This window comes from Cataglyphis hispanica, chromosome 10 (assembly GCF_021464435.1).
Source record: "Cataglyphis hispanica isolate Lineage 1 chromosome 10, ULB_Chis1_1.0, whole genome shotgun sequence".
Classification (NCBI taxonomy): Eukaryota; Metazoa; Arthropoda; class Insecta; order Hymenoptera; family Formicidae; genus Cataglyphis; species Cataglyphis hispanica.
Window position 1 is genome coordinate 1,466,697 of NC_065963.1, and position 21,547 is coordinate 1,488,243.

Sequence of the window (21,547 nt, forward strand, 5' to 3'; positions counted from 1 at the left end):
ACCTATATACATATTTAAAATAAATATATATTACAATTTCATTATTACTGAAAAAAAGTAAAATTTAACACTTTAATGAACGGATTATTCATATAGATTTTTTTCTTCGGTTTATTCTTATTTATATCATTTGCCAAATTAACTGTAATTCACAATAATGAAATAAAAGTAATAATATACTATAAGTTGTTAATGTAAATATAACAATAAGTTATTGTAAAAAATATGCGGGTTTCATAATAATACCTGGTGATTGTAATTTTGACAAATTTTTTTATTGGCAACAAATTTTTACAATATGTATTGTGTGTTACTTTTATTAGTGTGTATATTATATATTTTTTATTAATCAACAATTTTATAATTTTTTTTAATAATAATATAATATTATATTCTAGATTTACAATAAAATGTTGAAAAAGATGTTGTATTTTATATGTACTTTTTATTATAAAATTTTCTTTATGTACTATACTCTTTCTTTCTCTTTCTCTCTCTCTCTCTCTCTCTCTCTTCCTTTTTTAAATATGTATGAAAAACTCAAAAGAGGTAAATAAAATATGAACAAACAAAAATTTTTTATTAAAATAAATTGATGATTGCTATAGAGAAAAATTGAGTAATTTATTACATTTCTGGTATTAAGAATGCAGATATAAGCCCCTGATTGAAGCCGCCAATGCATTACTCATCTATTCGCGAACTACCGGCAAGATAATCAGAAGCTTGCAGGGGGGATGCCGTTGTCATACATTTGTTTGCCAGGTCAGAAACGCGAACGGCTACGTATGAGAATGTAGTATACACGCTTACGAAGTAAAGTAGAACGTTAAATCAGTTAATCGGCTACGAGATCGAGAATAAATGCGAATTCGTATTTGTGAGTGCAAATTCAAAGCGCAATTTGTTAATCATTTTGGGTTACAATGTGATGGAATAAATAGCAGACCGATATTCGCATGGGTGCGAAAAAGTAACTAATAATTGGATTCGGAATAATCGTTAACATTTTAATCGCGCAAGTGACATTAATCGTGAGTCGAGAATTAGGATGAATTACCAGATTATTCGATACAAGAAAACCTAGAAATACTAATGTTATATATAGGATGTCTCACAACTTTGCAATACTTTAATAGTATATTTTAAAGATAAAATAAAGTCAAAAATTCTAATACAAAAATATCGAGACTGCAATAATTTTTGAGTTATGAGCAATAAAAATTTGTTAATGATATTGTATAGAACTTGTATGTTCAGATGCATAACTATACTTACACGTGTACAGATCTATCATCTGTTATTGATTTTTGCAGCAATCAGCTAATATTAATGAGTTATAAATGTTATCCAAAATATAATAATAGTTTTTTCTTAAATAACAATTTAAATAGTTGATTAATTGTTATATTTAAGAAAAATTATAACTCAAAAAACTATTGTAGCTCGATATTTTGATATTAGAATTTTATATTCCATTTTACCTCTAGAATAAGCTATTAAAATATTGTATGAAGATTGTGAGACACCCTATGTATACATGCAAGGTTAACGATGCAATTCGCTACTTAAGGTTTGTAAGATTTCTTAAAAAGCAAATATGATAAATCTCGCGAATCCCCTTGTTAAATATTTCAAATATGCCGACATACTAATAATAATCATCGAAATTATCATCTATGTATATATAATATGAAAAAGACAAAACGATCTGTGAACATTTATATTTATTTTTATATTAAGTATATATTTCAACACAGTTAGTCGTAGCTATATAGATGTTATCGCTTTTAATCCTCACATTGCGACTTTGTCTTTCCGTGTATAAAACTTATTATTCCTTCATATACATATTATCTTCATGACGCTGATCTACGCAGTAAGTCCGTGATACTCAATCTATGATAATACAAAAAACTAACGCGCAATAATCACTTTATATTTATAAATGAAATTAAACTTATTTTGTGTCACATAATATTTAGAGTTTAGACAAATTTTAATATAAAAATTAATTATCAAGAAAATAATCTATATGTTCTCTTTTCTCAAAAACAACTAAAATATTTTCTTTTAATTAATGCCAAAATATGCACGAATATTTTTAGATTGAAATTGTTCAATGGAAAAAAAAACAAATAGCTATTCTAATAAGTTTTGATGGTGCTTCCTTATCGTTGCGCGTTATCATTTGTTTTGCTCACTTTTATTTAGACATAGCGGTGAATTATTGGTGACACAAGTGTTTCTTCTCCGCTGATATATGTATGTTAATACGATTTATTTTTCACGTTATTACATCGGAAGAAACCACAATTGGCAGATGTGCGACAAAGGATATATAAGACACGTAGATCCTCGAATGTGAGTAACCGACTGTTTTCATTAACGGAGTCAAATGTTCCCGCTCTCTTACATAATATCAATTAATATTTTTTCAAGATATCAAAAAAATAATGTATGTGCGATTAAAAGTATATAAAAAATATTACTTTATTACAAAATAATTAAAATAAATGCAAGAAATATATGCATATTTCTATATTATATTATGCGAGTCCTCGCATAAGTAACTTTGATTATTAATTGCCATTATGTTTCTCGTCATATTGTTATTATGTGTTTATATGTGTGTGATATCATCAATATAAATAATTTCAAATTCAAATTTCAATGTATTCCAGTGAATGTTGTACGAAGATTTTTTTGGCCCGTTGGGCCTGCTAATTGTAATCGTGATAGGAGTAGGAATCATCCTGATCGCATTGCTCCTATTCGCTTGTTTTCTCACGCCTGGTTGCATCGGTTATGAATATTTCAAGAAACAAAGTAAGATCATCAACTTTTTTACATTTCTTGCATATTAAATATATGTAATTAGTTATTTGAGAGCAACCAATTTCCGAGCTTAAAAAGAGAATTGAAAATTAAAAATAAAAGCAAATTAATTTTGTTAGTTTTTATGCTATTAAGCGTAGTTGTAATGTTATTTTTAGTAAAAAGTACTTGACATCGATTTCTGTTCAATGTATCGATTTCATGTCCTGTTTTTCAACCATGTAACGAATGTTATGTTTCTTTATATATATATATGCTTCATACATATGTAATATCATCAAAATGATTATATTTTTTAAGTATCTCAGCAGCAAACATTTTAAATCACAGTATCAATTATTACATTTATATATTTAAAATAAATATTCATTATAATTTTTACAGCACTTGCTCATTTATAATTACACAACTTTACAAAATATATATACAATAATTCTAAGATATGCGCAAATTACGCCTTTGCATAACATCATATGACATATGTATATATACTTGAATAAATGATGTTTCATGAGTTTGCTTCTTCCGTAGCATTATACATATAATTAAATACATCAATAAAATGCATAACAAAATGCACAAATAATCTTTCGATAATGTTGCGGGAAACGCTCAATTGTTGTTATATATCATCATTTCGAATTTCTAGATATATTTTCTACATAAAATGTTATACGCTAAATATAGCGTATGCCGTGTTACGCAATTATTGCTCAATGGTTAGCGATCACATATATATATATATATATATATATATATATATATATATATATATATATATATGTACAGGATTTCCCAAAAATATTCGACCAAATGTTAATACTATATTCTAAAGAAAATAAAAAATTGCTGCTAAAGATAGTCACTTTGAAAAGTTTTTGCAATTACATGTGTGAGTTATTTGATGCTAATTTATTTGGAATTATGTTAGGTTATGTGCTCACAAGTTTAAATTATTGTAACTAGTTAATAGTTAGTTTTCGAATTCAGGTTTATTAAACTTTTTTATTTGTTTTAGTCCCTAAAGTATAGTGTTAATGTTTGATCGAATGTTGTAGAGACATCCTGTATATAACATTCATATCAATTCATGTCATTTATTGACAATTGCTTAGTACTTAATACTGTTTGTATATATTACCATCAGGCGCACTACTACCAGACGTACAGCTCACTGGCGTCCGGCTAAAGGTCGGCGATGAATAGTTAGATTTTACTCAATAATAACCAGAGTTTACTCAATAATAACTCATTTATTAAGCATTATACAAAAAATGATTCAAGACTTTTTGATTCAGTTTGACCCAATCTACCTCCACCTTTCGTTTGGTCACTACTTGTCAGATACCCTGTATATATAGGGTGTCTCAGCTAACTGATTACCTTGAATATCTCATTTATTTTTAATGATAAAAGAAATGGACTAGAATTATTTATTGTTAGAGGGTGAATACTGTCCCGTACAAAAATTTTTTCGAGGTCACACTTTTGAGATTTCAAGGTCATCGATATTTTTTTTAAATGGGACTAGATATTTTTTTTATTATGGCGTGATAACAGAAGTGAAGACCTTTTCAACGACTTATTACACAATGACCTTCACGTAACCTTGAGCATGGAAAATCAAAAATTGAGCTAATGGTAATCCTTCCAATAAATGAGACTAATGTTAGTAAATAAATTTTTGATAAAAAATATATAGTCCTATTCAAAAAATATCGATCACTTTAAAATTTCAAAAGTGTGACCTTGAAAAAATTTCTTTGTACGAGACAGTATTCGCCCCTTGACAACAATTAATTCTTGCCTATATTTCTTTCTATATTTTTTCTTCATTAAAAATAAGCGAGATATTCAAGGTAGCCAAGTTAGCTGGGACACTATAAATAATATATATATATATATATATATATATATATATATATATATATATATATATCAGGATGGACTAGTAACTCTTGTCACCTCAAATATCTTCGAGTCTAGAACAGTTACGAAAAATTTTTTCTACAAAGGTTTTATAGTTTTAAAAGGGTCATCAAGTGGTGGTTTTATTAATATTAATATTAATATTAATATGTTATTAATATTAATTTAAGGGTTAACACTTATGTAACCAGCTGAAAAAGAAGTTTATTTTTGGGATTTTTTTATTTCCTGAATCGTGCTATTAAAAAATAAGTTTGATAATTTTATTAGGCATATCAAAAAGTACAAAAAATAATTTTTTCATAATTAAATTTTATAAAATGGTGGCTTTGCAGCAGCGTGAAGGAGAGCCGTTTGGCAAGGTGGCTCACGGCTAGCAGCATAAATGCAGTAATTTTTAGTCTAACACAAAAAAACAATTTTTTTCATTTTTTTACTCCAATACCTAGAGAAATACGTAGCCGATTTTTAAAATATTAATTTTTGATAAAATGACGGAGTTAAAAAAAAAATCCATTTTTTACAAAAAAAGTCGAGTAAAATCAGTTGTAACTCAAAAATTTTTTAACTTATCCAAAAAACCTCCGTATTTCTGCAGAAAATTTAATTTTCTAGGTATTGTTAAAATTTTAAGTCGGTTAAAATTTAAATCGGTTAAAAATTGTTTGAGTTCTACTGCTAGCCAATTTGAAAATGTTATTTTGAGAAACACGCGTTTAAAGTTTTAAATGTTGATATTTTTCATCCGATTAGCGTCTTTTCAACAGTTGTAGTGAGAGTTATATTAATATATCTGAAAGAAATAGAGTACTCATGATATCTATACCTTTATTGGAAAGCTTAGAATCGTTACAGATACCTGCAGGTAAAAATGTTTGTATCCTATAAACCCTAAATGTTTCGGAGTACCGCGTGCTCTAGCAGCACTATGTGTTTGGCGCGGGTGCCTATAACTTTGGGAAAAAACTTTTTATTGCTACAAAACCACTTGCACTTCATTTTTAAGACCTTAAAGTGTATTACAAAAAAAAGAATACAATTTTTTGAAAATTCTACATAGGTCTTACCCCTTAACTATTTTTTTATAAATTTTTTATGATTAATATATTAATCGACAGTCTTGTAATTTACTTAACTAACGTTTTTTGACGCTTCTCTATCGAATTACGCAAAAAAATAGTTGTCCCATTTAAAAAAATGGAGTTGACCTTGAGATCTCCGAAGCGCCGCCACTCCGATAAACTATGTTACCACCATTCAATGGTCCCTTTGAAACTATAAAATTTTTGCAGGAAAAAATTTTTCGTAACTGTTCTAGACTCGAAGACATTTAAGGTGGCAAGAGGTCCACTCTATATGTATGGTGTGTGCGTGTGCGTGTGCGTGTGCGCGTGTGGGCGTGCGCGTATGGGCGTGTGGCGGTGCGTGTGCAGGCGCGCGCGTGTGTGTGTGGTATGAGCGCGCGCGTGTGTGTGTATACAGAGTGAGTCTTTTTAATCTTAACAGGCAAATATTTCAAAAACATGCAATTTTATAAAAAATTTTTTAAATAAAAGTTGTAAGATGTTGTGGGAGACTTACGATAGTGACCTTAGTTTGTTCTTGGTTTAACCTTGGGATCTACTTAAAATCAGAAGACGATTAACCTAATTTTTTCAAATGGAACCTCCTATTTTTCATGTCATATTCTTATAGTTGATCAAGCACCTCAAAAGAAACAGAAAATTACTACATCTACGCCATTGATTCTGGATAGCTCTAAAAGTAGAATTAGAATAAAAAATGTATTCAAAAAATTCAAAGTGACCTCGACCTGAGCTTGAGGACAGTATGTCGAAATTAGCCAAAGTCATCATCTTTTCTTTGTCTCAAACTTAATTGCTTTAAGATAGTGGATTGACTTAATCTTCACCTGTTAACTTTTGAGTTTCATAACTCAGGAAGTACTTAATAAAAAAATATTTTATTATAGTGTTTTGGAAAGATCTTCAAGTCATTTATAAGAATGACTTGAAAAATAGGTGGTTCTATTTGAAAAAATTAGGTTGACCTAATCCAGTTTACCCTATCACTTTGATCGTCTTCTGATCTTAAGTAGATGTCCCAAGGTCAAATCAAGATTGTACGTCCTCCTCAACATCTTACAACTTTTATTTAAAAAATTTTTTTGTAAAATTGCATATTTTTAAAATATTTGCCTGTTAAGATTAAAGAGACTCACCCTGTATATGATATGTACGTATGTATGTATATATACAGGGTGTCCTGCAAAGATTGTGCCAACGCTCGTGAGCGAGTAGAGGACAGTAAATTGAACAGAAAAGTCCTTTACCATTTTGCAATTTTTGCAATAATTATTAAAATATTAATTAAAAAGTTGGCGAATGAGCACGCGTTTCGCGCGGCTATTGCGCGACTAGATTATTGGGACGTACGCTTTAGAGCGTGACAGCGCCGAGCTGAAGGACATATATGTATATACAGGGTGATTCAAAACAACCTGATATTCTTGAAATGTCATATTCTTGAGGGAATTCTGATAATTTTTCTCTTCACAAAATTTTATCCGAACCTAGTTTCTGAGTTATAATTGATTAATAGTTAGCTATTTAAGAGTTTAGTACAACAGATAGACAAGGATGGCGCAACACGTGTCCTTCACAATTTCACAATAAATATCACACATTATTATTTTTGTTGCAATACTTTATTATCACTCACAAATATATCAATTTACACACAAATTAAGTCATAAAATTTTACGATAATGAACGAAATAATATTTATTATGAAATTATGAGTCGTGATGCGTTATCCCTGCCTGCCCATTATATCGGACTCATAAGTAAATAAGGACTTATAACTATTTTCAATTATAACTCAAAAACTAAGCTTTGGATAAAATTTTGTAAAAGGAAAAATTGTCTCGAAACTCGCTCAAGAATATATTTCAAGGACATCAGGTTATTTTGAATTACCCTGTATGTATGTATGTATATATATATATATATATATATATATATATATATATATATATATAATGAGAATACTAGTATTTAAATATATGATATATAAATGTCAAAAATATACCATAATAGATTGCACGATACATGTATCGAAAAAGTAGAAATCCATACGCGGCGAAAGAAAAGCGTAATAATGTTTCTTAGATTGTTGCGTAAACTAATAATAATAAAACATAAAAGGAGCAAAAAAACAATATTCTTAAAGTGATTTTCTATAGGTAAAGAGAAGAAGAATGTTCATTTAAGAGCAAACAATCAGGAGAAGAAAAATTTGAAGCTAAATGATATTAGCTACAGATCTTGGAGATTGGGTAGTTTGTATGAAAATGATAACAACGGTATGAAACTTTTATTGCATTTAATTTAAATATAAAGAGAAAAATTTCTGACATTCCATGTTTGTCTAATTTACTTTTTTATTCTGCTTATCTATTACTAATTGTTTTGCCATTTCGCAAAAATAGTAATTATAGGTACATTTTGTTATACACTGCGAGTATTGACAATACTGTTAATGGCGTTCCAATATGGATAAGAGTACACTGTGACGGTACAAATTTATGACGTAACTAATTTTGTCATCACTTCTTGCATGGGCGTCCGCAGAGAGGTGCAAGGAGGGGAACATGCTCCCTCCTGGAAAATGAAAAAAATTCATAATTATAATTCATTTAATATTTCCAATGTCTATATTCCTCATTTAACAAAAAAAGAAGAAACAAAATAAGTAGTGTGGAAATAAGCACGTGTGTGGAAACTTGCTTATGGCAAACTGCTTGATCCTAGCATCTAGCGTCTCAAGTTTTCTCAAGCTAGTTTTAGTTAGTCACGCGCTAGAAAAAAATCTAGCTTATGTGAACATGGCAGCTACATTTTGCCTAACGTTTGTTCACAAATAAATACACGAAATAAATTAGCAATATATATTTCGTCTAACGCCCGTTTAGCGTATAATATTATTTATATACGCGTTATGAGAAATAGAGAAATATGCTAGCTAATGCGTGGATAAGTCATGTTACAATTACATGTCTATGAGTGATTATTTTCAATATCTGTTAACTTTAAGTGACCGTTAAAACTTGTCGAGAGAAATAGTCCATTCTATGATTTCACAGCGTTACAACTAAGCCAGAAGTGCTCACGATCTGCACATTTCAGATTTCAGATTTCTGAAAATAAGCATTGATAACCAATGCTTATTGTCTTACATGCTTAAAGCTGCCAAATTCGTTCCTGCAATTCAACGTAAACTCCTTTATCATTGTCAGTTACTACAGCAACAGTAGAAAGATCGTTCAGCACATTACGGAGAGTGCAAAAACATGGCTCCGCTCTATAATATCTGAATCGAAAATTAGTGACTTGTGTATATTAAGCATTCATAGGTAAATGATTGCAAATGATGAAAAAGGATTTCTAAATAAAATTAGAGACAAATTTAGTCAGAATGAAAGAAAAATAGTGTTTTTTCATTAAAATTTACTTAAAATTATTTAAAATGATTTAAAAGCATCCCGCACCAAATATATACGATTTTGGCTTTCGGTAAAATCGTTCGAAACTTTGAGATTTGATAGATATTGACCTCCTGAATAAAAATGTAAATGGGTTCGAAGTTCGCTATTGGCTCTTTTTAAAGTTACAGCTGCTGGAAGATTATGAACCCTGATGACAACTGATTGTATACGCTTATGTGTATGTGTACACTAACTGTTGTATATGAATATATTAATATGAATTATATTAATATAAATTAATATCAATATTAGTGTGTGTGTGTGTGTGTGTGTGTGTGTGTGTGTGTGTGTGTGTGTGTGTGTGTGTGTGTGTGTGTGTGTGTGTGTGTGCGCATGGTGTGTGCGTGCGTGCGCGCGCGTGTATGTGTGTGTTCGTCCTTTATTATATTCAATAGTATAAAATTATTTTATGAATACATAATTTTTATGTGACATTTATTCTATTCATTTTTGACAAAAAGATAAGCAACACAATGAATAGATTATTCATTGTTGTCAGACATTGGATGCAAACTGCTGAAAGCATATTATGAGTGCGTTCCGTTTTTATAAGTTTGCAACAGCTTTAATGTACACGAAATTAACATGGAACGCTATTAGCAGTACATTTACATGATATCAAGATTGCAATACTCGCAGTACATAACGGAACGCACCTTACATCAAAAATTAAAAAAGCAATAATTTATAAATCACTGAAAAATGCTATTTGATGGATAGTTATGTATTTGTAAATAATAATTTATTACGATAAATGCTATTTTGAAATATTTGACATAAAAAATATAGTTTTAAATTAATATATTTACATTATTTAATATGATTACATTAATTAATATAATAATATTAATTAATATGGTTACACTATTTTAATAAATTATTATTAAAATAATTCTAACTTAATCATTTGCACGAAAGATGTATTACATTTGATAAATTTTGTTCAGTTTTTATTTATCAAAAGAATCTTAAAAATATCTTTAATTCGTCTTTTAGACATCTTTTACGGACATGTTATATAAGTAAGAAAACAAATATTAGTGCTTTCTTTAAACATAATCTTTCTCTAACTATTAGATATTATAAATTCATTTTGTTTATAATATATCTCTCCGATAAAATTTAAATTTGAGAGGTCAAATGCAGCAAAAATATCTTAAGATTAATATTTTCATATCTTAAGATTAATATCTAAAAATATCTTAAGATTAATTTAATCAACATCTATCAATTAAGAAATTGTAACAAAATAATAAAAAAAAATATTATGTTATGCAGGTACTATCAATGAGAATGCGGAATCTCATAGGAATTCATTTAATTCTACCAATGCTCAATGCGAGAACATAGAGTATTCCTCCACGCTGGTAATTATATGAAGAAGTTACATTGCACCATCGCGTTAGACATTAATTTTTCTTTGAAAATTGCAGAATTTGATTCAGATAGATAAGCAGAAGAACGAAAAAAAAATTAATGAATTTCCGACTGAATTAACAATGAGCTTGCAATACCTACCCTGCGATAATATCATCGGGAAGCTTATTATCGGAATCGAAGTGCGTTTTAACATAAGTCAATATTCTATATGCAAACAAATTACGCAAGAAAATATTTTTAATAAACAGTAAAATAAATATTAAAAATTGCGCTGATGATTTTATGACTGACTCATTAAAATAATTAAATACATTTATATCTTGCACAGAATGAAATCATTTAAAGAAAATGGAACTTATCCTGTTTTACAGGCATTGAGTGGCCTTCCTCCAAAGCAATATAACGGTACATTAGAACCTTATGTAGCATTGAATATTGTGAAACAATCATGGAGTCATAGGAAGCGACAAAAATTGCACAGTTTCAGAACAAGGAGCATTAGACATACTGCTAGCCCAATTTACAAAGAAGCTTTCGCTATTGCGAATGTAAAGCCGCAAGAAGCCAAGGTAAATTATTATTTGTTATACGATATATTATACATTTAAGTTTACATTAGAAAAAAAGTTATATTTTTCAGTCGATTAATGTAATTTTCTGATATAAATTGATATTTTGCAAAGATATAATACAGCGCGTTTAGATATGTATGTGTGCGATATTAATTTGAAATATATATCAATATGTAAAGGAATAATTATGGTATGCAAATAATACTTCTGCGACAAATAGAATTGTTTGGAGGGATATTAATAGATATTTAAAGGAATAAGAAAGCCAATTGTTTTGAGTCAATCTTTGAACAATTATTTTATTTTATAGGAATGGATTTTAGATATCACTGCATATGATCACGACAGATACGCAAATCACACAGAATTATCTTCGCTTAAAGTATTGCTAAAAGACATGAAGCAGGTCTTCTATAGCCCAGAAATTCATTTATTCAATTATAGAATGAAACCCTCCCATCAGGTATATTATGATGTACAATGTATGTACATACATATGAGAGGTACATACACAGGAATGCCTAAAGGGATTACATATTTTTAAGGTCTAAAATTAGATTAAAGAAATTAAATAAATTTTTATTATGGGTAAAATTATATTTTATTAAAAAATAAAAATATATGTTTTGTAAAGTAATTTTTTGAAAATATCTCGCCAAAGTTTCAGTAAAAAATATCAAAAATTGATATTTCCTGGCAGCTATTTTCCCGAACAGTATTTGTGAAAAAAAAGTATCTCTACCTTTTCTCATTTGAAACAAAAGTTTTCCGTTAAACTAGATGAAAAAAAACTAGTATTTGTCATAGAATCTATTCGATTTATGATTTAGTTTTTTAATAAACAAAAAAGACCTAGATTTAGGTAAAAAATTGCATTTTTTGCTACGAATCACTGCCATTTTTAAAAAAATCATTATTTTCAAAATCGGCTATGACAAGTATTAATTTTATTTATCTAGTTTAAGAGAAAATTTTTGTTTTTTATTTTAAATAAGAGGGAATGGAGCTATCTCTGGTATTTCCTTTACAAACACTGTTTGGAAAAATAGCTGCCAGGATCTCAATTTTTGATATTTTTTATTAAAATTTTGGGGAGATATTTTTAAAAGACTATTCTACAAGACATGTATCTTTATTTTTTAATAAAACATAATTGTACTTACAATAAAAATTTCAACCTATACTACGGAGAGAATGACCATGCTTCGCGCAGTTTTAGACGAAGTGAGGATAAGATGAGAGAATCCAGCGCGCTACTTTAGTGCGGTATTCATATCGATTATGTATCGCAGAATAATACCGCTGCAAATGACAACGTTAATTCTTGTTTGAGAAATGACGTTATCATTTACAGCGGTATTATATTCTGAGATATATCGATACGGCAGTGAAACATTTCTTCGATGTGCGTTTTTTTTTATGCACGTGAGTCTCCTCTGTTCACAGCAGCATCTGGCTTGTAAGCTACAAGATCAGTTTGGAGACATGAAAAAGACAGATAAAATGAAAATTGCTCAGGCGGGATCTGACCGAACCGGACAATAAGTATGGTCGTTCTCTGTGAACGCAATATATATAGTTTTAAGTATGTCAAAGACATGTAACCCCATATCACGTGAATTTATGCATCTATCGGACATATGCATTTCTCATATGCCTAGGTTGCATTCCATAATTCAGAAAATCTATAGTGTACGTGACATGAATAATGTGCTCCATAAATACTCCGACATGTGCCTAAATTCATATATTAAGGCATTTCTGTCCCTATAAGTGTATGTACTTATTATATTATACATACATATATATATATATATATATATATATATATATATATTTTATGCAATAGTATCTTGTTCATATATATTGTGTATAACTATTATATATATTTTTTAGGAGTTTGGCGATATTTTATTAGCCATAAGCTATCTGCCTACTGCCCAGAGACTGACTATTAATATCATGAAATTGCGTAACATCATATTTACACCAGTGATATCCAATTTAAATAAATTTAGTAAGTTAACAAGAAAAAAAGTTACGTACGCGAATGCGTCTCATAGATATATAGGATAAATCAGCCCTTGTTATGAGAAATAGCATGGAAAGTATATAAAAGACAAAACTTCTATCTCTTTTTTTTTATGCGTGTGGGAATTGATAGAGGAAAAAGGCTGTGGTGAAGATAAAGCGAGCAAATGCCTCCTTTCATGCATATGTATTTCTCATTTGCTTTGTGTATTCTTGTGTATCCTTTTTACTTAAGCAAAGATAGAAATAGCATTGTAAGAATCGCTATCCTTCATATTCCGTTTCCACGCTGCTTTTCATGGCAGGAGCCGCTCTATCCTATGTGTCTATTTTTTCTTATTTATTCTTTATTTCATATAACTATTCTTTTGTAATACTAAGAAACTGAAATCTTACATATCACATCACATCACATATCAATCATATCACATATAATTGTACCGAAGCGATTTAAGTAACAGCGTAGTGTGATTTCGGAAATTCAGCAATTTTTAATTTTTTAATCTCCTTAGCCTATACATACGAGCTAATAAATTAATGCTAATATTAAATACTTCAAAAGTATGTAAATTTTAGGCGTACTAGAGAAGTACGCCTAAAAAATTGGCACCTATTCCTAAATAGCACCACTTATAAATGCATTTACTATATTATATTTAGATCCCATCTAAAAAACGGATTAATTATAATATAGATATTGATCTTGATTGAATTCATCTAAATATAATTTAGATTGTGACCTAAATTGCATCCTTAATACCTCAATTCTAGTTTCAAATCATTTGTTATCGTATATGAGTTTAGACAAAAATTGCTTTTTTAAAGCTATTTTTCTACGTTTCTATAGGGAAACAGAAATTAACTAGTAAGATTTATTATTTCAACTCTATTTATTTATAGTAATATTTATAGCAATATTACATACTTTTGTATTTAATATGTTAGCATTAATTTATTAGCTCGTATGTATAGGTTAAGGAGATTAAAAAATTAAAAATTGCTGAATTTTCGAAATCACACTACGCTGTTGCGTAAATAGCTCCGGTACAATTATATGTGATATGATTGTAAGATTTCAGTTTCTTAGTATTACAAAAGAATAGCCATATAAAATAAAGAATAAATAAGAAAAAAAATTGCTTACTAACAGATCTTTAAAAAATTACACTTTTTTATATTTTTACGTTGTTAAATGTAGATGTTGCATTTAAAGAATGATATTATAGCTTATGTCGAAAATGTATAGTAAAAAATAATACGGTGAATATTATGGAAACAATGAACACATGAATCATATGCTAGAATTTAAAAAATAAATCTAAATATTGTAATTTATATCTAAATATTTTAATTTATATAAAATAATTAAAAAATGATAAAAGCCTATAATATTTCTAAAATTAAACTATGATATACTATTTATTTCAGTCATAATAAATAGTATATTATAGTAATATAATAATATAATAAATAATATAGTAATATAATAGTATATTATAGTAATAAATAAAACAGTTTATGAACATAATTTTATTTTTTAAATCTGACAAAATATTTTTTTTCAGTATGCAATATGTGAATGTGATTTTGACAATCTATGATGCGATGTAGGAAACTTTTTACCTAAATAGCATCGATTGCTTACGATTTCTTTTTTTTTATACTTAGGAGTTAGTAAAATTTGGAAAGTTTTCCAAAATATTTTCCAAAAAAAAAAAGAAAATACTCTTCTCCTTATAATTGCATAATTAAAATATATATTAATGATATTTTAAATATATTTTTTAATGACTTTGAAATATATACACTACTAAAAAAAAATAGGGAAGACTTTTCATATTCTAAAAATTGGACTATTTTCAAATCGCTGAAAAGCGAAAAATTATTGTAGACACAAAATTAAAAAAGCATTTTGAAGCTTGAAGTTTCAATTTGTAGGTAAAATGTTATGGAACTTGAGATAAATTAAAAAAAAAAAATTTATCAAATTGTAGAGTATCAAAAATACATAATTTTAAAGAATAAAACAATGTGTTTCTTTTTTAAAACACAAAATAAGAAAAATAAAAGTTTTTAATAACCAATAGCACGTTAAAGTTGAAACTTCAAGCTTCAAAATGCTTTTTTAATTTTGTATTTATGATGACTTTTCACCGAGTATCGACATCATTTAAAAAAAAATACAGGTATAGTTTCAAAATTGTGTAACTCAGTCAAAAGAAAATCGTTAAAAAATTTTTAAAAAGCAATTTGTAGGTAGAATATTGTAGTTTATGGAACTTGAGTTGAATTTTTCAAAAGAAATTTTTTTATAAAGCTGCAGAGTGTCAAAAATATGTATTATAATTTTAAGGAACAAAACAGAATTTTTTTTTAAAGGACAAAAAAAAATAAAAAAATTTTAATTACTGTAGCGTATTAGAATTGAAACTTCCGCTTTAGAATGCTTTTTTAATTTTGTATCTACGATGATTTTTTGTTGAGTTTCTGCGGTTTGAAAATAATCTAATTTTTTAAGGTATGAAAAGTTCCCTATTTTTTTTTATTAATGTATATAATATCTTCGTTTGAAAATGATGCCATTTAGGAAATTTTCCTTATTATTACTTTAAAACAAGAATATAATGTACAATAAGATATAATATACAATATATATATGTATATATATACATATATATATATATATATATATATGTATATATATACATATACAGGGTGTCCGAAAATTCGCGCAACGCCCTTTAAGGAAAGATAGAGAGTGTTATTCTGAACAGAAAAGTCCTGTACCATTTTTTTTATAACGCTTAATAAAAGAGTTATTATTGAGTGAAGTCTGTCCTATCATCGCCGATCTTTAGATGGGTGCACGTGAGCTCCGCGCCAGTAGTATGCGAGAGCGCTCCGCCACTACGGCGCGGCGGCGCACTATTACCAGGCACGCGGTTCACTGACGTGCATCCGATCGGCGCTGACTAGCCAAACTTTACTCAATAATAATTTATTTATTAAGCGTTATTGAAAAAAATGGTGCAGGACTTTTTTTCTCAGTTTGACCCAATCTACCTGCACATGATGGATGATGCGATCAACTCCGAGCATTCTGTATACAGAGTATCCGAAAATTCGCGCAACACCCTTTAAGGAAAAGTAGAGGGTGTTATTCTAAACAGAAAAGTTCTGTATCATTTTTTTCTATCACGCTTAATAAAAGAGTTATTATTGAGTGAAGTCTGGCCTATCATCGCCGATCTTTAGCTGGACGCACGGTCGATAAGTCGTGCGCCTGGTAGTGTGCGTGAGCGCTCAAATGTTTATGACGGCTCACCGACGTGCGCCCGGCTGTTTTTTATTATAGAAAAAAATGGTACAGGACTTTTCTTCTCAGTTTTATCTGCACACTACGGGTGATGCGATCGACTCCGGACACCCTGTATATATCTTGCTTTACAAAAAACTATTTTTAACAAATTGATGTTTATTGTAGATCCGTACATTAGAGTATTAATGCTGAATGGAAAGACAGGTAAAAAGATAAGAAAAAAGAAAACAAAATGTTTGAACGCCGTTGTGCAGCCTGAAATTAATGAAATTTTGACGTTTGATCTGCCAATCACTCAACTTGATATAGTCCAGTTTCTAATCGTGCTTTGCAACAAGGTAAAAATTACATATAAAAATTTCTAACAATTAATCCAAATTTAAATAAAAAAATATATTTAATAGTTTGTGTACGCATGTGTATGTGTATACGTGTGTCATATAAATTACTTATCAAAACAATTAAGGAATCACTTAGAACTTGCAAATTTTGTCGATTTTTAAGAGGCTGTATCTTAACTTTGATGCATCATAGAATAATTTTTCGGCATGCGTTTTGAAAAGTGAAATTTTGACTTCAAATCGATTAGGGTGACATTTTTTGCCTCATCTACTGTCTTTTTTGTGAGGACCAAAATTAAATCGTACAAAAATCTTAAAAATTTCAATACTTTATAGCTTTCTACAAAAAAAAGTAAGATGTAGCGAAAAGTGTCATTGCTTGACCTTTGAGGTCGGCACTTTTCTTTTCAATAAATGGCACCAAAAATATTGCTCTATGTCTAGAGCTATTAGGTTTCAAAATTAATTTCTTCATTTTGTAAAATTTTAATTAAGTATTATTGATATTCGCGTTTATTCAATGTGTAGAAAAAAGTTATACGATCAGTAATTGCACTTATGTGTGTGTGGTGTACGTATGTTCAGTGTGAAGTGTAATGTGTGTGTATACGTATACTAAAAGCAAATTGTGTGTTTTGAGTCAAATTGAATGATTTTTGTTCTTTGTCTTGTGTGAATCAGTTAGTATTGAGTATTGAATGTCTAATATGAATGATTTGTAGCGTGTAATAGCATGCATGTATGCGCGCATGCTATTAATTCAAAATAAAGTTGTTGACGCTCCTTTGAAAAATTATTTTAAGCAATTTATCTTTCATGGACACTTCACATCATACATCACGAACGTGATGAGCAAACTCCGATCGGACAATCTTTTTTTACAAATCAGATAATGCAATGTCGGCAATATTTATTTACAATTTTATAAAATAACTGAGTAGAGATAGAGCAATGTTTTTAGTTTCATATTAAAAGAAAAATTCCTGGTTTCAAAATATTGTAATAATATTCTTCATTCCATTTCTGTATTTTTCGTGGAAGATTACAGTCAAATTTTTGGAATTTTTTTATTTAATCTTGATGCTCACAAAAAAGATAATTTAACGGAGCAGAAAATGTCACTTTAATTATTTTATACAAAATTGATTTCATGCTTTAATACGCATTCAGAAATATAATCCACCGATCTCTCGAAGCAGAGATACGGTCTCTTAAAAATTGACAAAATTCACAAATTTAAAAGTGATTCGCTGTTTTGAGTATAGAATTTTTGTGAGTAAAATATTTTTTGTAAATAATATATCATAATACAAGAAATGTTTTTCGCTTTTTAAAAATTTTAGATTTTACCGGAAGGATCACCTACCAATATTGTCGATCATGCTAGCGACAGCGAGGATTCTGTCAGCTCATTTAGAAACTCTGCCAATACCTCTATTGGTAAAGTAGCACTTGGAAAAGGAGTGAGAGGTTCAACAGAAAGATTACATTGGTTCGCAGTGCTTCAAAATCCAAGAAAACTTGTCAGCGTGTGGCATACTCTGAAATAATAAAACCCATCGTTATATTGTTACATATTTATGTATGTATGTATAATATATATATATATATATATATATATATATATATATATATATATATATATATATAAGTATATACAGGGTGTCTCACAACTTCCGTACAATATTTTATTAGCGTGTTCTAGAGGTAAAATAGAGTAAAAAATTATAATACAAAAATTTTGAGGCTGCAATAGTATTTAAATTATAAGCAATCAAAATTTGCCAATAAAACTCGCGTGCTCAGCTCTGTAATTACGCGTACCAATCTGTCATCTATTATTGATTTTTTTCAAGTTAGGTGATTGATTTTATTGCACAGCTGATTTTATTAGTCGTTTCCTTTATATATGTATGTATTACACCAATATCGTACATTATAACGATAGGCAAATATTAATAAATTATAAATCTTATACGGAAAACATTTAATTCTTGAATAATTTAATTAAATAATTAAACAGTAAGTTATTAATAATAAATGTTGCTAATAATAAATGAAATTATTAATAACAATATAAATACTTATTATCAATAGAAATATTAATAAAAATATTTCAATAAAAATTAAAAAATAAATAAATAATAATAATAATAATAATAATAATAATAATGATGATGATGATGATGATGATGATGATGATGATGATGATGATGATGATGATGATGATGATGATGATGATGTAATGATAATTGCGTGGTTTTAATAAATCATTTTATTTTTTCAAAACGTAAAGATTTTAAGAACAATAATAATAAATTAATTTCGGGAAAAACACATCCAGTTATTATTTTTTTTACTATTAGAGGAGGATGTTCGAAATATCTTCCTTCCATATGTATACATAATCGTATGTGCACGTCTTAATAAATTACGACTGGACTGTCTTATCATTTCTTCCGTGATATTGTTAATCCTTCAATGATGCGATTATGTAATTCCTCTTCATTTCGGATTTCTTTTCGTTGGTAAACATATTGTTTAAGATATCCCCAAAATAAGAAATCCATCGGAGTCAAATCTGGCGATCTTGCTGGTCAATTAATTGGACCATCTCGTTATTAATAATTTCATTTATTATTAACAACATTTATTAATAACTAATTATTATTTACTTATTTAATTAAATTATCCAAGAATTAAATGTTTTCCGTATAAGATTTATAATTTAGTAATATTCACCTATCGCTATAATGTACGATGTAGGTGTAATACATACATACATAAAAAAAGACTAATAAAATCAGCTGTGCAATAAAATCAATATCACCTGGCTTGAAAAAAAATCAATAACAGATGACAGGTCGATATCCGTGTAAGTGTAATTACGGGCCTGAGCGCGCGAGTTTTATACAATATCATTGGCAAACTTTGATCGTTTATAACTCAAAAACTATTGCAAAAAAGTTTTTGTATTAGAATTTTTGACTCTATTTTACCTCTAGAACACGCTAATAAAATATTGTAGGAAGTTGTGTGACACTCTGTATAAATAAATAAATATATATGTATATATATATATATATATATATATATATATATATATATATATATAAACATGTATAGATGTATATATAAAAGATTATCATTTTTCAGTGATTTTTACTCTTGTTTTTATAAGTGCACTAATGTGCGACTTTATATATTTATTATTAATTTAATTCTATTTTGGAAAAGAAAGACAAAAAATTTATACTTGTAGCGCCCAAAGATGACTTTGTATATTAAACTTTGAATCTTTACTACCGATTAATGGAAAAATAATAAATTAATAATTATTAATATTAATAATAATTTTATTGATATTTAAAAGTATTTAACTTTATATAATAGTGTGAATCACTTTCAAACAGCATTTTTTTATATATATTTTATATATATATGCAGGATGTTTTTAAAAAAAGTGGAAGTCAATCGCTCGAGAAGTGATTGGGGACCCCAAAAACGAGAAAAAAGTTGGTATAAACATAGGTCCAGAAATATGTTTTCGTGTTATCACCGTTTTTATATTGAAATTCAAATTGTTTTCCTTCTACATTTTTTTTGTCAGAATTAAAAAAAGAGATGATTTTTATGAGTTTGATAACATAATTAAAATCCAATAAAAATTGTAAGCTGCTTTAGCTCCACTTAAGATAAAAAAAACTATAATAAAAAAATACAAATAAAATAAAAAAAAATAAATAAATACAAAACAATAAATAAATACAAAACCATTTTTTCTTTCAATTTTGACAAAAAAATTCGAATCCAAAGCTATTTAAAATTTCAACATAAAAATGACGATTGAAAACATTTTCGAATGTTCCTATTTATGTTCATACCAATTTTTTTTTTATTTTTGGGTCCCCAATCATCTTCCGAGTAATTGATCTCCGCTTTTGAAATATCTTGTGTACTGACAGAGTATTTCGTTTTAAACAGTCCAGTCAAATATATCTCAAAAACTGAGCTAAAGAATAAAAATATTTCAAATAAAATTTATAGAGGATTTGAAAAAAGAAAAAGTCGATGTGGAAGTCATAAATTTTAACTATGATCATTTTTCAAAATCATATAAATATCAACCTTGTTTTTTTCAAATGAAAAGACATATATTTTTTATATCAGATTTTAAATGCTAAATTTGCTCAATTTTGTTTAGAAAATCTCTAACATATAAGATGTTTCATTTTAATTTCCCCAAGCAAATATTTCAAAAAATAAGGAAAATTCGACGAAATGTTTTAGACAAAAGTATAGGGGGAGCATAAGATGGTGCCATCCGTTTGACCTTGAAGAGTCACATGAAGGTCACATAAAGGTCATTTTAAATTTCTTAAATAGAGCACCCTATATATTTTTGCATATTTTGGTAGCTTACTTTGAGAGCTTTCCAAAACACTATAATTAAATATTTCTTCATCAAGTACTTTTCGAGTTATAAAGTTTGAAACTCATAGTTCCGCCGGTATGAGCGTTACCCAAGATGTATTACGTGGAGATTGCCCGGTTGGATTTACTTCTCTTGTGTGTGCGTGTGTGTGTGTAA

The 21,547-nt window shown here is 28.3% G+C and overlaps 1 protein-coding gene across 16 annotated transcripts; it reads left to right on the forward strand.

Moving 5' to 3' along the window:
• The first annotated feature begins 758 nt into the window (after nt 1-758).
• On the forward strand, nt 759-21,543 carry LOC126852263 (synaptotagmin-2-like). Of its 16 annotated transcripts, none has more exons than XM_050596877.1 (12): nt 759-1,034; nt 1,491-1,573; nt 2,308-2,364; nt 2,685-2,829; nt 8,012-8,131; nt 10,592-10,680; nt 10,747-10,872; nt 11,065-11,262; nt 11,576-11,728; nt 13,162-13,282; nt 16,781-16,953; nt 18,300-21,543. In XM_050596877.1, the coding sequence occupies exons 4-12, from the start codon at nt 2,688-2,690 to the stop codon at nt 18,504-18,506; spliced, it is 1,329 nt and encodes a 442-aa protein (XP_050452834.1). In that variant the 5' UTR covers nt 759-1,034; nt 1,491-1,573; nt 2,308-2,364; nt 2,685-2,687; the 3' UTR covers nt 18,507-21,543. The 16 variants fall into 16 exon arrangements, with proteins under 16 accessions (XP_050452834.1, XP_050452836.1, XP_050452838.1 ...); XM_050596879.1 differs by having other exon boundaries at nt 2,324-2,364; XM_050596883.1 differs by having other exon boundaries at nt 774-880.
• Nucleotides 21,544-21,547: the final 4 nt, after the last annotated feature.

Excerpts from the sequence above, each read along its gene's own strand:
- LOC126852263 (XM_050596877.1), top strand. The coding sequence starts at position 2,688 with ATGTTGTACGAAGATTTTTTTGGCCCGTTGGGCCTGCTAATTGTAATC. Across the intron at positions 2,830-8,011 it reads TGAATATTTCAAGAAACAAA|GTAAAGAGAAGAAGAATGTT; the intron begins GTAAGATCATCA and ends GATTTTCTATAG. Across the intron at positions 10,873-11,064 it reads AGCTTATTATCGGAATCGAA|GCATTGAGTGGCCTTCCTCC; the intron begins GTGCGTTTTAAC and ends CCTGTTTTACAG.